General features: G+C 37.7%; 1 protein-coding gene across 11 annotated transcripts in view; it reads right to left on the reverse strand.

Moving 5' to 3' along the window:
* Positions 1-18,398, reverse strand: part of RBMS3 (RNA binding motif single stranded interacting protein 3) — a 1,359,438-nt gene that overhangs the window by 523,643 nt on the left and 817,397 nt on the right. For all 11 annotated transcript variants that reach the window (XM_040481151.1, XM_040481142.1, XM_040481146.1 and 8 more), the window contains one exon: positions 1,908-1,966. In XM_040481151.1, the coding sequence (XP_040337085.1) occupies positions 1,908-1,966 (59 nt within the window). The remainder of the gene's footprint in view (positions 1-1,907; positions 1,967-18,398) is intronic.

An 18,398-nucleotide genomic window follows, 5' to 3' on the forward strand; every position in this document is an offset into this window, starting at 1 on the left:
AGACTCCAAATGCTGAGGCCAGAAAAGGCAACTGGAGACTTCTATCCATATTATGTATAATGACCATACATTAACTTCACCTTTTTCACACCACCCTCAAGGCAAAAGGTCTAATAGCCCTCTGCCCTCCCATGAAGTCATCTTTAGCTGCCCTTTTATTAAATGATCTTCCTAGGTGGTTCCATGGTTCCCTCTTCCTTCCTTCCTTTCTCTCTCCTTTTCCTCCCTCCCTCCCTCCCTCCTTCATCTCCTTCTGTATTTATTAGTGCTTATTATGAGACCAGGAGTCCCCAAACTACTTTTTAAATGCATATCACAATGAATAAGAATATTTTGTATCAGCAAACCCAAAATTTACACATTTATATGTATAAAACATATGCATTTGTAAAATCAACTACTATGTTCTACACCACACAGAGAAAGTTGATCTAAAAACAAAGAGAGATATATTCTAACATTTCCTTCTAGCATCCCCAGCTGAGAGTTTAGCATTGCTCTACAACACCTCACTTTGAAGATAAACTTTCTAGATTACACAGGTCCTGTCTTCATTGAGTTTAAGTCTCTTTGGAGGAAGAGACAGAGAATGAGGGAAAAAGAATTAAATAAGTAGTTACAAGAAAATGTGGACAGGGGTGTTAGGAGTTTCCATTCTAGTTATGTGGGTCTGCTCAACTACATTCTGAAACTCTTTCTTTCAAACACAGACCTTTCCCATGCCCATCCATTCTGACTTGCCTTTATAAACTTTATTCCCCCAAAAGGAATCTCCACCTCCTCCTCTCACAGTTTTTTATGTATATCTCCAATATAGATACCTCCATTATACTTTCAGGTACTTTAGGCTGATACGCTGACTCTAATAAGTATGTTACGATTCGTTTCTTCATTTTCTTGTTGGTTTCCTTTTCAAATTGAACTATTAGATGACAGAAACCGTATCTTACTATTTTTCGTCTTGTAGTACCTAAGCACCTAGCACATTTGTGACTTTACGGGGGACGTGGAATGCTGTTTGTTTGTTTGTTTGTTTGTTTTTTAATTGCTGAATAGAACCTGAATACTGTCACCCAGATAGGCTGGGAAATATCTTCAGTGTATGAGTACCTATTCCTAAAACATATGCACATTATATCTGTATGTGAAATAGGGGCAGTGTTTAGAATGATCATGGCTCTACCATACTTCTGGTATTATAAGAAAGACTGGATTACAGGAACAACAAATAACATATGTTACAAGAAGCATTCCAATTTCCTAGTAAGAACTGAGTCATGCGAGAGAGACCATACAGATTTCACAAATAATATAAAATGCAACTCATGAAAGAGTATGGGATTCCCAGACATGAGGAGACATGAGTCACAGATACAGTCAAATAACTTCAGAAATGTTTGCAGGGGAGAAAAAAGCCTTAATAAGATACCAACTCAGATCCCGAGAGATGCTGACAGCAGAAGCTTAGACACAATGGGCCCATCAGTAAATTCATTCCTAGTCAACCAATGTCACTAAAGCTTTAAGGAACAGATAAATTAAAACGTGCTTTGCATGGGGAAGTTCTCCCCAGAGTTCCTCATTTTTATATAGGAAATCAATTTGCATCACTGATGATATCATTCAAATCAGACAACCCCAAGTTGTTAAGAGGTAATTTAGTTTTACGCTGAAGCAATTTGATACTTGTTCTGATTTGTGATTTTCATTTTGTTTGTTAATGAAAAAAATTAATGAACAATGTTACTAGAAATACGACTCATCAAAGCCTTGGCATTATTAAAGAGGTTTGCCATATTAGTTACATCGTGATCATTGTGCAGCTGGTGTCTGGACTTCTGCCTTAAAGGAGACATCAATGGAACAGGCTAGGCAAGAGCCCAGGGTATAGATGCCCTTACACATACCTTTGCACTGATTTGTGTTTTTGTCCAGAATTGCCTTTGTGGATACAATTTTTCCATACCTGACAAAGAGAGAGAGAGAGAGAGAAATTCCACGTTATTATAGCCCAATGAAGACGCTTAAAATACCTTAAAGAACGTCGGTGCACACACAATTGAGCAGGAATAAACCAAGAAAACAAGCACTGTACTCCCATTTCACACCTGGATGATCACTTTTCACCAGTTCTTCTTTATAACTTGAGAATGTGCTTCCCTATGTAATCACTGGGTTGAGCCTTCAAAAATAAACCTGTCAGCCTGTCATAGGTGGCTGAAAGGGGGTTGTATGTGATTGTGATCAAAGTAAATCACACTGTGGATTGCTGGAGAAAAGCACAGACCTTGGCCCCAGCTTGAACAGGGCTTACATCCAGCTCTGGCACTCACCTAGCGTTGTAACACTGAGCAGTTCAACACAACTTCTCCAAACTGTTTTTTTTTTTTTTTTTTTTTCATCTGTAAAAATGAGAATTGTAATACTTCCCTTACAGGATTTGGGAGAGGGTTATATTGAAAGATTAAGAGTTTCTAGCAGTGCTCCTAAGATAAATAGGATCTTTTTTGTTACTAAAAATACATAGTGTGAGTTGAGACTAAAGACTGAATTTTGAACTCTCAATACCTGCCACCATATGTAATAGGAGCTCAATAAATGTTTGCTATAAACAAATGAATGATACAGGTAATCCAATGGTACTTCATACAACAATGAAGTTTCTACCAGAAATACATATAAGCATATTCATTATCCTATCATCTCTTGCAGAAGACTTAGTTTAGGTTTCGTTTTTTAAAAGGTGGTTAATATGGAGAATGAAATTCAATCTCTTTAAGCCTGTTTCCTGAGGCATAAATGATAGAACCAAAGAAGATGGCTTCTAAAAGCCTGCCTTTCTTTAGTATTCTATGAAGGATGCTTCTCAATAATCATACTAACATGGAGAAATTATAATGCAAATTTAAGCAACAAGTTTACTAACTACTCATTCTCATGTTCAAGATTTCAGCCATGTCACAAAATATTTGGCAAGTTTTCTTGTAATTCTGTGTTCCTAAGCAAGTGTGAGAATATATGACAAATAGTAAATATCCCATGGAGTAATAAACTAGGTTCCCCCTCACCACTGTGTCTTTTGCATTTATAATCCCCTCTTATTAGGTCATTAACTCCTCGCAGTATTTTGGTGGTTATTTACTAATATTCTAGTGTTGATAATGTCATTGTACTAGAAATGTCTTTGCCTCTTTTCTTTCCCCCAGATGTTTTGACCAAGGATGAATTGAGGGTCCTCTAGAAATTTACAGAATTAATTTCATTATGAAAGCAATACCGCTGATAGCTTTGAAAATCATTCCAATAGGAGCCAACCTATTAACAGGTCATACTAGGAACTAGAATATACTTAGATGAAGGCGTCTGAGATAATTCCCACCAGTCACTTCCATGCTCGCGGTTAAAGTCAGCCAGACTGGCATGAAGCTGTCCAATAATGAACTGAATAGATCCTGTCATCATAATCCTGACATTTCAGCTACCACTGCATTTTCTACACCACTACAACTATAACTCTATAGTTAACTAAATCAAAGAGAGCATGGCTGAGAGTATCTACTACTATTTTGTAGATATAGAAAGTATAGTCTACGAAATCAGTAATTTGATCAAAATCACATAACTTGTGAAAGGGAGGGAACTGAACATGGGATTCTTAAAATGGGTGCAGTGCTTAACTATTATATCATCTGCCTCCAAAACAGAGAAGCTACATATATCGACTTCTCTAGTTTAATCAACCTTCATGTTTTTGAGAATCCGGGTATTAGACTCCAAGGCAATAGTGGTTAATACGTTGTGGCGACAAACCGCCAAGGCTCACATCTCAGTCCAGCCTGGATATATCTGATTGGCTAAGTAAGCCTTAGGTGTGCTTTGTATCATTTCTCTATAATTCTATAAATCCATTTATTTAAACATTCATTTAGACTATTATGTAAAATTATGTACATCTACGTATAAATATATAAAATGATTACAATAGTATCTAGGGTTGTTTTCAGGGTTAGGCAAGGTTTACTTACATGAGGATAACAGTGGCTGGCACAGAATAAGTACTCATTAAGTATTAGCTCTTCTTGCAATTATTTCCTCCCTGTTATCTGCTACATAAAAATGTCTCTAGTCCTTGGCATTCTCTGATGTTGATAAGAAATGGAAGGGGCTAAAATTCTGTCCCAAATGACAGCTTAAAACATTACTACGTAGACTGTCAAAATCTTACACTAAGAAATTTGGCAGGTAAAATTATTTACTAAAAAGGTAATTTACATTTACCCTTTATATTGTTATTTTTAACGTTAGGGATGACATTACTATGTTCTCACTGTACTTAACCATACAAATACCCCTACAGGTTTAAAGCTTTTGTGTGTTTGGTATGTATTCCTGAAATGTCTATTACTTCAAGTCTATTATGTTTTTTAAAGTTTATTTATTTATTTTGAGAGAGAAAGAGAGAGAGAAAGAGAGCAAGTGAAGTGCAGAGAGGGAAAGAAAGAATCCCAAGCAGACTCCACACCGTCAGCACAGAGCCCGACTCGGGGCTCGATCTCACAAACCATGAGATCATGACCTGAGCTGAGATCAAGAGTCAGGTACTTAACTGACTGAGTCACCCAGGCACCCCACGCCTATTATTATGCGAGCCCACTTCCTCCAAAATTCCTCATCTTCCAACTGACCACCCTCCCCCCACCCCCAACCACCAACCAACACAGTCTCTCCTTCAAGTTGTATTTCAGCCCAAGAATTTCTCTTTTGGGAAAATAACCAGTAAAATAGTGTCATATTTGAACTGTCTTTCAGTCCACAAGGGCTCAAGGTATCTATAACTGCACCTACTAATGACAATAATGCTCGCTAAACTTAGGCTATTCCGGCAAGCAAACATTTGCAAGATTACACGTATCTTTGTGTAGAAAACAAAAAGGGAGAAGAAACGGAACATTTGCTGAAACTTTGTTTCCACACAAAGCACCATTAATACAGTATGGAAGAAGTAAAAACCAGAGGAAGAAAAAGAATTTAGAACATTTATAACCATCTCACATCAGGCACACAAACCCTTAAGACAAAAATACTTCTTAATTGGTTTCTAAAGCTACTCCTGAAAATTTTATATATAAAGTACCTTCCAAATTAAAATTTAGCTCTCTCTTTTAAAAAGGAAATTAAAAATTACTGTATCTCATAGTGAATTACATCTCCCAATGGGACTTTTAGCCTATGGTGTGCATACTGTCCTAGTATAACAATATTACTTGGATGTCTTTCTTTTCCTTCATTAAATGTAGAATATGTAAAAAAAAAAAAATAGCTATCTTTTTTACAACCAAGAAGGAAAAGAAAAAGAAAAGAAATTATTTCTCATGGAAAGCATCTGTGAGTATTTAAAAAAAAAATAATAATGTTTATTTTTGAGAGAGTGTGTGTCAGCAGGGGAGGGGCAGAGAGAGAGGGAGACACAGAATCCGAAGCGGGCTCCAGGCTCTGAGCTGTCAGCACAGAACCCTCTGTGGGGCTTGAACTCACGAACTGCGAGATCATGACTTGAGCCGAAGTCAGACGCTTAACCGAATGAGCCGCCCAGGCGCCCCTAAAGCAACATTTTCCTAAAACGAAATTTTATGTCCTGGTATGCATTATAATATTACTGTAAACGCAAAGTCACTCACTCACACACACACACACATACACATCAAAAAGCAAATTACGCTATTTCTTGATTTCCCTATTCCTAATTACGCTCCAGGCGAGGCTTTCGATAGCGCCAAATCTCGAAACAATAGGACACAACTGAGCATATCTGACTCAGCCACTAACCTGAATAGAGCTAAAGGTATGTAATTCCTTGGCTCAGTTACAGGATTCTGCATTAACAATTATTTCACAAAGCTGGGATATGCTTTAAACAAGAGAAGGTATTTAATGGGCCATTGGTTCCAGTTCGTGTTTGAACTCTCACGATGACAAACAGGTACTTTCTGCATGACTGGTGCTGTATTCTCCATGCTCTGCAAAGTCAACATCTGACGGAGGTAAATAAAGTGTAGACATTTTTTTTTAAGACCCAAACCACCGTAAACAGAAAAGCCACCAATGTACTATACCTGTGAAGAATTCTATTCAACTTTCTTCCTGATCTTTTGTCAAAGTAACTAATGGACTACAGTAAAAACTGCTGTATAGACTAATGATACATTTTTACACACTCTGAAGAAAAAGACCTATGTCTGCTGCAAAAGGTATTTCCAAAAGTAAATTATTTCATTTATTTCCTCTTCCTCTTCTTTGGGTTTAGAGAAGACTGTTAGTATTCATAAAGTCTTTCTTTATGACATCCCTGAGTAGAAAGCAGAATCTGGTATACAGAGAAAAATATTATTTACTAGAATTATTATAAAAATTTTAATTTGTAAAATTAAGTTATTTTTTAAATACAAAGGAATTATATCTCTAGAAAGAGGCTATTTCAAGAAGATGCCTGGAAATAGACAGCTGAGCACTGACACCATGTGCCTTCTGGCTCCAGAAGCTTTCAGACAAATCCGATCCATTTTTCCATGCTTTCATTTCATACAGCTAGAAGAGATACAAGGTTATCCACAGTCAACTTCCTCCAGGGGGTTCAACTTCTTGAGGGAAGCACATAAACGAAGTGAGCACATTCAGTATCTTCTCTTGGCCAATGTGTGAAGCCCCTAATTCATGGTGCTAGGATGCTTTTGGACATAAGATATGTGACTCCATACAATAATATCTGCATATTCAACAGGTATCGTGAGTGCCCACACATTCTCCAAATCCAGCCATGTCCCAAGGAACATGTTCTTTCTATTCTAAGAGGACTCTGTAAAACAGTAGTCATTCCACAGTAACTGTCCCCTGATTGTATTTTATGTATTCATAACTGAGTGTTATGTATTTATGTGTGTGTTGTCTATTAACTCACTTTTACTATAGCTTGTCAACCCAAGTTTTACATTTAATTTTTTAAAGAATACTCAATTCTTTCTGGCATCTACTCTTATTCTTAAACAGCATTTGGGTCAAACTATTTGTTGATACACTTGATTATTCCACAGGCAACCCTAATTTGAACTAATAGCATTTTTTATTTTCCAAAGTTGAAAAGAAAATAGAGCTATTATGGGTCTACTCTTCGTGCATTATGAAGACATCAAATTGGTGGGATCTTTCTATAAAGAATTTATTTTTAAATCCTTTTGCTGAATCACCCACTGTGTATATTAATTCAAAAAAATACAGGCAAAGACTGAAAATAGAGTCTCCACAGTCAATTAACTCCCAGCTAACTCATTTTTCACATGCCTTCTGTATTGATACCAGACTCGAAAAAGGTACCGCATTTATTTAATGGATGAAACATTATCCTTTCAGAAAATGTGGCTGTTTGTCTACTTCTTGATGGTTCATTCATTATTTGGCATTTAGGGATGCTAATGGAGTATATCTATGGCTTTAGGGATCCAGGAGGAATGTGGTGGGGCTATGCATTTGATGGGCCACGTCAACCAGGCTTCATCTACAAAAGAAGTCCACAACTCAATAATATTCTGAAGCCTTAGAAAGTTCAATCTACCATCGAGAGGCCAATGCCAGCAATAACTGAGTTAGGCTGAACTATGTCCCCTCAAAACTCATGTGTTGAAGTCTTAACCCCCAGTACCACAGAATGTAACCCGTATTTAGACAGAGAGCCTTTAAAGTTATAATTAAGGCAAAGCAAGGTCATTTGGGTATCCTATGACTGGTATCCTCATAGATTAGGACAAAGATAGGCACAAAGGAGAGACCACGTGAGGACAAAGGGAAAAGATGGCCATTTGTAAGCCAAAGGAGAGAGCCTTGAAAGAAACAACCCACCAACATCTGGATCTCCTACTTCTCACTTCCAGAATTGAGAAAACAAATTTCTGTCATTTAAGCCACGCAGTGTGTATTATTTTGTTACAGTAGCCCCAGAAAATTTATATAATAATGTCTTCTCCAAACCCTGGAAAGCTTTGGAAAAGGCTTGAAATGAGAATATTTAGACCACTCTACTCCTTTAAAATCCTTCGCTCAAGGGGCGCCTGGGTGGCGCAGTCGGTTAAGCGTCCGACTTCAGCCAGGTCACGATCTCGCGGTCCGTGAGTTCGAGCCCCGCGTCAGGCTCTGGGCTGATGGCTCAGAGCCTGGAGCCTGCTTCCGATTCTGTGACTCCCTCTCTCTCTGCCCCTCCCCCCTTCATGCTCTGTCTCTCTCTGTCCCAAAAATAAATAAACGTTGAAAAAAAAAATTTTTAAATCCTTCGCTCAATGATTTTTGTAGTTGGTCCCTCCAAGCCCTAACCTAACACTTCAAACTCTTTGTCACCCAACATACGTGTGGATAACAGAGGCCAAGAAGTATCCCAGCATCAGCTAGTGCAGGGAACTAATAATCTAGAACCCGGTTCTTGGCCTTGTAGTCTGGGCATTCTTCTCCTCCCCTCCCTTCCCCAACCCAGAGATAATAAAATTCCTGCTTGAATCATGGATTTCACAAGTCCATTGTGCAAACTAAAACGTCATTTATTAACTAATAACTTGAGAATAACACATTACAAAGAACACAAAATAAGACTTTCTAGCTGGGAAAACTGAAGAAAACTTCTCAGAGGAGGAAGTGTTTAAAGAAAGGGCAATGCTTTGGCAATCAAGCTTTTTATACTTCTTAGGGATAATAAAAGCAATTCTAAAAAAAAGAGTTTTAATTTCTCCATCAGTGTATTATTTAGTAAATTACTATTTTCACACTACAAACAGTTTCACCAAAATTCTATGGCTACAACACTACATTTACAATCTGACTGACTCTAACACAATGGTCCTAAAGGAAGGTTAACATGCACCAGAGTTTCTTGGAGGGCTTATTAACACAGACACTGCTGGCACCACTCCCCAAAATACTGATTCAGTAGGTACAAGATGGGTCTAAAGAATCCGCATTTCTAACAATCCCAGGTGATGCCAGGTGATGCCAATACAACTAGACAGTCTTTTGAAAACCACCACTTCAAGAGAATGGCACACTAACAGCAAAGCACGTGTGGTTTATTCTCTGCAAGACTCCAGAGACTAAGGGAGCTTTCTGCAGACATGGAAAATGACTTTCAAAACTGCAAACATTTGCTTTTGATAAAATGATAGCCCATGTTTAAAAGACAGAACAAAATTTTTTCAGCATTTTTGCTTATATACATATATATGTAATATATATATATATATATATATATATACACACACACGTATATATACGTATAATACACACACACACACACACACACACACACACACACACACACACACACATATATATTTGGAATTTTTTCAGGTACTTTTTAGAAAGAAGGTCCAAAGAAAACACATGGGAAATGTCTATGTTAACTCTCTTCCTTCACTTAAAATAACTAGTGGCTAATCAGTAGTTTGATTGAATTACAGTGCTAAGAGAACTGGCAGATAATGATTAGAACTGTTTAGTGCTTTTGCTCATTAATTACAAATGGTTGTAAACCCAGAAAAGATATACCAGACCAACAATGAATACTTTCAAATTCTAAAATAAAACAAAACAAAATCATTAAGTTTCTCGTTCTTAGAGTTAGTAACTCTTGCACAATGCTTCAGATGACATATTTACATTAAATATTTAGGGTATATACCCTACCTTCTTGGTGAAAACTTGTGAAAAAGTGGTTTCCATGCAAGCAGGATGGAAATGACATCTTTTGGGTACTTTCGGCAACCGATCATAGCACATTTCAGCATGTTTAACATCCTTTAACATTTGATCTGCTAATGTGGAAAGACAATGGGCTTTTGTCTAATTAATACGGACTTGAATATGAACTCCACCACCCATATGATGTGGAAAAAATTGCTCAATGGTTCTGCCCCTCAGTTTTCCTGATCTGTATAACACAATCACTAATATCTGCTTTTATTTTTTTTTTTAATTTTTTTTTCAACGTTTATTTATTTTTGGGACAGAGAGAGACAGAGCATGAACGGGGGAGGGGCAGAGAGAGAGGGAGACACAGAATCAGAAACAGGCTCCAGGCTCTGAGCCATCAGCCCAGAGCCCGACGCGGGGCTCGAACTCCCGGACCGCGAGATCGTGACCTGGCTGAAGTCGGACGCTTAACCGACTGCGCCACCCAGGCACCCCTAAAATCTGCTTTTAATAGTGACTGTAAAGATGAAATAAAGTAGTATTAACATTCCTAGTACAATGTGTGCATGTTGACATTCCTTCTGTTCCCTTACTAAATCCTGCTTTCTGCTTTGTTACCTACATACTTACTGTATAGCATAAAAACGATAACTTGGATAACATCTCTCTGGGTGTTTTGTGCACTTTTGTTGTTGATTCAAGGGAACTCTATGCCACATGTGGGGCACAAACTCAGGACCCTGTAATCAAGAGTCACATGCTGTACTGACCGAGCCATCCAGGTGCCCCTTGGATACTCTCTCTTGACTCTTTGATAAAGCCAACATGGTCAGGTTAAATGCTTGCTGAAGCCCCCTTAGGAAGCACATGTGTTAGCATTCATATGGCTTGTCATTTATATTCTGAGTCAATTCACAATTTCTTCTTCACTTGCTCATTCTCCTCCTGGCAATACCTAATGACTTGCTTCACCCACACTCCAGTCCCAGCCGTGTCAATGCTGCCTCCATTCCCTCCTCAAAGGCTTTGCCTTCTAACCTTCCCACCATTGTACTTAGTCTACCACCCCTTAACCTTGGCATTCCCTGCTTGTCACTGCTGTTAGCTCCTAGTTTGTTCATGTGCAGTTGACTGTGAACAGTACTCCACTCCTTGTGCTATTTTGTCTTCAAGAACTCAATCCAAGTCGCAAGGTCTTCTCTACATGGTTTTTAGATTTGAGATTTTAAATACCTCCTTTATCAGAACAAAAGCCGTCTTGTCAGGAATTTGGGGGTTCCCCTTTAAAACCTCTCTTGGGGCGCCTGGGTGGCTCAGTCGGTTGGGCGTCCGACTTCAGCTCAGGTCACGATCTCGCGGTCCGTGAGTTCGAGCCCCGCGTTGGGCTCTGTGCTGACAGCTCGGAGCCTGGAGCCTGTTTCAGATTCTGTGTCTCCCTCTCTCTCTGCCCCTCCCCTGCTCATGCTCTGTCTCTCTCTGTCTCAAAAATAAATAACGTTTAAAAAAAATTTTTTTTAATAAATAAATAAAAATAAATAAATAAAACCTCTCTAATTTTCATCCCGATGTGTTCTATCTGGTTGACACTCATTTCTGTAGCACCTTCAATGGGTCAGCCCCTGTTCTGAGCTCTTTAGATATATCCACTCTTGTCAATCATCACGACAGCCTCATGAGATAGACTCTACCACTACCTATGGTTTATAGATGAGGACACAGAGACGGAGACACCTAAGTAACTTCTCCAAGGTCACATGACTAGGAAGCAGCAAAAGCAGAATCAAATCCCAGGCAGCCTGACGTCAGAGCACACAGTCTGCCAACACTTCAATCTGCTGTCTCTCAGTTCCAGTGCTTCCTATCCTCTCTCAAGATAGCCTCACTCCTCCTGTTCTCTCCTCCAACTCCCATTCATCCCTGCCACACCTTTCTCTGGCCTGTTTCCCTATATATCACCTATGTTTTCTGAAACTTAACCTTCTTCCAGAGCCAAGGCTCTTTCTCCTCTGCCTTCCCTTGAACATTTGCAGATCCTCTCCTTCTACATACAGGCTATAATCAGGTTTCTCTCTTTGCATTTCTTGCCAGACTTTTCTGAAATGATTGCTCTGCTCGTGCTACCTCTTTCTGTTAATTATCTAATTTTTTTTTTTACTTAACTCCTAAATACTGGCTTTTATCTACTGAGACAGAACTTTGAAAACTAACTAGTAACTTCTTAATAAATAAAATTACTGTTATCATCATCCTTGACTTCTCACTATCATTTAGCTTTGGGGGGGCGGATATAATTTAGCCCTCTTAAATACCTTCCTCTTGAAATATTCGTTTCTTGGGTCCAATGCATTACATTGACTTGGTTCTTATCTTCTTTTCTTGCAGACAGTTATCCCTTGATTTACCTTCTTCACTTTCTCCCTCTCCCACTCCAGGTTCCTAAAAGTGGGTGTACCTCATGCTTACCCCTCAGCCTACTTGTATTTTGGTGCTACAGTATATGCTGTGCTGGTAATTCTCAAAAATAGCATGCATCAGAATAGTCTGTATGGCTTCTTATAACTCTGGGCCCCAACATCAGAGTTTCCAATTCAGCTTCTCTGGAATTGTGTGTGATCAGGCACAAGAATTTAAATGTCTTAACACTGAAACCTCAGCAGAGACTCTCCAATTAGAGCCATTTGATTTTCCCCGTTGGGTGTTAAATGGTCATCTCAAATGACACAACATATTCTGTTTTCTCCCTACTCTGAAAACATTTCTAGGGAAGAAGCAAGTGAGGTAGCAAACTGTTCACAGGGTAGAGATTACAGAGAACTGGAGATCTCTAGCCCAGGATGAAGGAGCATCTGTTTTTCATCTGTAGCCATTGTTACCATGAAGGAGTATGATCCTGATGCTGCTAAGCTTCCTGATTTTTTTTGAAAGAAACCTGGATTTTCTAGCAAAATTTTTCAAAGTTTAAGTCTCAGCGTTTTTGTAGAAACAATGTGAAAGCCAAATAAAACTGCTCTCGTAGATAGACTTGAACCTGAAGACCATCACTTTGTGATGTTGGCACCAATGTCTTCCAGCCTCTCCTCTCTCTGAATAACATAGGCCCTTCAAGGGTAAACTGCACGTTCTGACTTTCTGGTCTACTGGCTTTTTTTTTCCCAAATCTGAATAGTTGTGCTCACAGCCAGTATATAATCACAACATCATCATCATCATCATCATCATCATCATCACCTCCACCATTATTTATTATTACTATTATTTTACTGTTGTGTGACATAATCTTCTTGTTCTCTATGAGATTGTCTCTTTAACCAGACCTTGATTTTTCAGGGGTCAGGCTTCTCTGATCGTCTTTAAAATACCCAGTGTAGAGCTTGATGCATAATAATTCTCTCTGAAAAATCTGTTGATTTTTAAGTCACTTTTACGGAACTGCCAGTGTTTTTCTACATCAGAAACACCGATGAATGACGGGACTACCCTTATCCACAAACACGTATGTTTCTACCATCAGTTGAGCACCTGCTACATGCCAGCCACTACACAGAATATATTAGCTATTTTATTCCGAATTCTCACAACTACCTAAGAAGTCAATATTAGTATTCTGATTTTTTAAAGATGAAAAGAGAAGGTAGATGTATTAAGCTACTTGCTCAAGCAGACACAGCTATTGAATTATACTGATTACATTTAAATTCAGGTGCCTTTGGCTATAAAACCCTTACTCTTTCCTTGATATCGCACTGTCATCAATACATAATGAACAAGCCTGGATACGAGTCGGTCCTCTGGCCTGCCAAAGGGCCAAAAAGATTTTTAAGTCTTTTGCAGATGTTGGACATGATTAGTGCCCTGAATGGCGGAAGAATGACCCACATTCACTGGAAATAGTATAGCTGGACATTCATCATTGATTGTTAAAACTCATTTCCAAAGAAACCTATTCCTTAAAGAAGCTTGTGACTTCACAGCATGTAGAATGTTCTAGTAGGACTGTGAATCTAGTTTCAACTGAATGCACAATGAAAAACAGCATCACAGCAAAATTTTGCTGTTTGGGAAAGATATCGAACCACAGATTCTGAAAATTCTGGCATTATCTATGCCCTCAATAGTATAAGAGAAAACCGTATCAGATGTGCAGCATATGTAACCATTTTGAGGGCCATATTTCAGAAGCAGTGGAGTTGAGCTGTTGAGAGCACACTCTTGGTTTCCACGGTATCCCCTGGTACCAAAGAATGTAATCAGGTTCTCAGAGAAATTTCGTGATGGTGCTGATTGCTATTAAAGTAGTAATTCCCAATCCTGCCATCGTCACTTAGCTTCATTCTAATTCCCTCTTAGGTTTTCTGTGTCACTACCCTCACCCTCCTCATCGCAACTTGTGTGACATCTTTCTTATGCCTATTCTCTCTTCCCCAAACAGCTAATTTCAATTTTGGTTATAATCCAACAGACATTGAGCATATTCATATTAGCCAGTGCACTCTATCAGCAATTGTGTTAATGACAAAAATACAAAATGCATTGTATTGTTCTACACTGTAACTCATCCTGTCCTGATAATGAGGATGAGTTACTCATGGGTAGAGAATAGGTCTTACTCATTTTCTATCCCTGGCCTTACACACAGAACTCACTCACTAAGTGTTTGGTAGATGAGTAAACAAATGACTGAATACTGCAGATCCAACATCAGATAAGACAGTCAGGATGGCAATGGGAATCAAGTTTATCTGGGCAGAGATATATCTCCCACTTCTCACGTAGCAAAGTATATATCCAACTGATGATGCTACATCACGTTTTATATCTTATGTTCAGCACATTCACTGCCTCTCATTCAAAAAGAGAGTGGGCTGTAACATCACTCAGGAGCCAAACTAAGACCTAGTTTTAAAGTCTTTACTGTAAAGTGTTTTATGGCACTATATTATTTGAAATCTACAAAGAGACCCGGAGAAGAAAGTGACATAAAATACTGAGAGACAAATTTCATATAGTACAGCAGCTGCTGTAAGGTTTTAATGGATACACAGTTTTTACTCTTGGAATGAGGAAGTGCCTAATACAGGGGACTCCATAGCAGTTCCCAGGGAGATTTGTCTGTAGAAGAATGATAGTCTTGAGCTGTCTGTGGAATCTTTCTGAGCTTCATCACTTTCAAAAATGCATTTCTGTGATTAAGTAATACAAGATTCCCACTGCGTCATTTAAAAAAATCAGAACTCACAATGGGAAAAATGGACAAAACCATACAATGTAGAAAGAAGCGGGGCGAGGAAGGTAATTTTTTTTAAAGCTCACAAATACACAAAGCAGAAAAGATGAGAATCAAGCCCAACTTTCAAGTAATTCTCTTATCCTTAATTCTAAACACTTATCAAACAAAATACCCAAGTGGATAGGAACACAGCCTTTTCTTTTTCTTTTCTTTTTTTGTCAACACATCCATCTCTGCATTAAGTTGTGAGAAGTATATTGGACTAAGCGGCTCTGTGTCACTCCCCAAGATTCAGACTCTGTGGATCAATAGCAGGAAGCCCACTGTCCAATGGATATTCAAATAATTGATAACATAAATCAGTGGTGCTGTCCAATTACCTATGAGAGGATTATGTGCCTTATAGATTCTCTGTATTATCCATAGCACTTTTTAAATTATATGTAATATACATCTAACTAGCACATCAGGTAAGTGGGAAGACGTAATAAAAGAATGCATGCTAAGCCTTTTATCTTAGTGAAAAGCTTACAGTAGATATTCAAAAACAGTACTTGCTGGGTGATGATCAGTCTCTCAATTATTTAACGGTCAGAAAATTCAGACTGATGTTATAAATAGATTCCAAAAAAAACATAATTAAGAAAGTGAGTAGATGGCAAACTTTGTTTAATTCAGTGACTTCTGGTTCATTTGTCGTAACCCTTCTCACTCTTACTGCAAATGTACACAGACACACAGCCCTGAGTGCCTGCCTTTCATTCCACTGGGGAAATGTTTTGCATGAGAAAGAACACACCTATGGCACTTGAGAAGGTCGTGGGCTAAAGGGAAAACACAAGAAAAAATCAGCTATTCGTCATATGAGCAATGGTTACAGATGTGTATTACATAATAAGAATTCACCTTGATGTATATACACAGACAAGATGTGATATATTCTGCTCAGGAGGTGGCCGCCTCTTCACTTGTCTTAAAGTTAACTACTGGTAAGCCAAAGTAAAAGTCGATACATTTAGATGGCATGTATTTTTCATATGCATGAGAATATAATTGGTTCCACTTTTCTTAACACTAAATGTAATGAAAAGCCACATTTCACGCCCGTAAACCTGAAATTCTATTAATAGTCTTCAGCCCACACCTCACCTGAGTACTGACATTTTAATAAGTTGATTATTTTCTCCATTTTAGAGGGAATATATCTCATAAAGTCCGATTTGGAAAATGTAGGAAAAAAATAGAAAGATGGAAATTATTCATTATTTCAACACACACTCTATTTGTTAATATCCTTTTCTATATACATTTGTTCTGATTTATGTGTTTCATATAATCAATCAACTTATATAATCTTATACTCGGCACTGAGACTTTGAAGGACTTTCTATATGATTTTTAAGAATAAACAATGTATTTAACATAAAAATCCTTTCACTACTGTTAGAAAATGTTAACCACATCAGCCACACACAAACAAGCAGGCATGAAAACTAGTGGTGATCCTCACTGGGTGGTTTGTCTTTTACATACTTAAAAAGGAATCTTTATTATCACCAACTCATCCATTAATTACCTTATTTCTTCAGTGACTAGTTACCAAGTACCAAAGAATACCCTCAGGAATATAAAGGTGACAGCTCATTTACTGCATTTCTACTCTCTTGGTTTTGTTTCAAGTGTAAGTATCATCATTCCAATGTATGTTCCCATAATGAGAAACTTTGAAAGAATGAAGGTGTGGGCAGCTGACAGCTCCTAACGAAAACGTCTAACGGCTATTGTAGAATTAGTACTGCTACAGGTATCTTGTGAGCTAACATTCACTGTTCCCTCCTAGAAATTGCATGTTTCTCCAAAAAATAGCATTAGAAAGCACAGAGAACTGTGTTTTGTGTACGTGTGTGTATAGAGGGGTCCCTTTCTACAGCCTCAACAGCGAGGTCACATAGAAGGATGTAATCTTGTTTGAGATATCAGTAGTATTTCTATTTAAAGTTGGTGATACACTGAGAGTTCATTCACCGCACATAAGTCACATGTCTTTGAAAGATGCAGAGGAATCTTTGACACTTTGGAACTTCAAATTCCTATTACGTGGCAGCTGAGTATTTTGAAGAATTTACTACAAATTACATTTTAAAAAACAAGCAGACACTTTAAAAACTGAAAATACACATCATTTTTGACATCATTTTCCATATTGTACTCAAAGATTTAAGTTTGGGAGAGCCTGGGTGGCTCAGCTGGTTAAGCGTCGGACTTCAGCTCGGGTCATGATCTCACAGTTCGTGAGTTATAGCCCCGCAGTCAGGTTCTGTGCTGACAGCTTGGAGCCTGGAGCCTGCTTCGGATTCTGTTGTCTCCCTCCCTCTGTGCCCCTCCCCTACCTGTGCTGTCTCTCTCTCTCTCAAAAATGAAAAAAATAAACATTATATAAAAAAAAATTTGTAGTTAGTCATGGATAATTTTTTTTTTTAGATTTTAGTGTTTATATCCATATACCGTCTTGCTTTGTGTTACATTTGTTACCGTTCATAATACTGAGTTTATTATAATTCAAATTAAAAGTAAATTATATATTATATATAATTATATATATTATATAATAATTATAATAATTATATATAATATAATATATATTATAATTATATATCAACTAAAATTATATATGTGATTGTTATATGTTATGTATAACATATATATGTATATCTATATACATATGTATATATATTTATATGTTATGTTATATGTTAACTTAGGTAAATATATTAATAAGTATATGAATGAATATTGAATATGTGAAAGATGATTTATAACATGTAAAAGATGTAAATGTTTTTTTAGATGAATGTAAATCATGGGATTAAGAAATTAATTATTATCTCATTTATTTGTTCATTTTTAATTTAAATCCAAGTTAGTTAACATGTGTGTAATAACGATTTCAGGAATAGAATTTAATGATTTATCACTTACATTTAACACCGAGCGCTCATCCTAACAAGGGCCCTCCTTAATGCCCATCGCCCATTTAGCCCATCTCCCAACCCAACACCCCATCAGCAACCCTCAGTTTTTTCTCTGTATTTAAGAGTTCCTTAAGGTTGGTTTCCCTCTCTGTTTGTATATTATTTTTGCTTCCCTTCCCCTATGTTCATCTGCTTTGTTTCTCAAATTGCACGAGTGAAATCACATATGTGTCTTTCTCTGACTTATTTTCCTTAGCACAATATGATCTAGTTCCATCCATGTTGTTGCAAATGGCAAGATTTCATTCTTTTTGATCACTAATATTCCATTGTATATTTAAGAAATTATTAGGGGGACCAGGGTGGTTCAGCTGATTAAGTGTCTGACTCTCAGTTTCTGCTCAGGTCATGATCTCATGGTTTTGTGAGTTCAAGTTCCATGTTGGGCTCTGCACTGACAGTGGAGAGCCTGCGTG

Source organism: Herpailurus yagouaroundi, unplaced genomic scaffold, assembly GCF_014898765.1.
Source record: "Herpailurus yagouaroundi ecotype Mexico unplaced genomic scaffold, PumYag 159, whole genome shotgun sequence".
Lineage (NCBI taxonomy): Eukaryota > Metazoa > Chordata > Mammalia > Carnivora > Felidae > Herpailurus > Herpailurus yagouaroundi.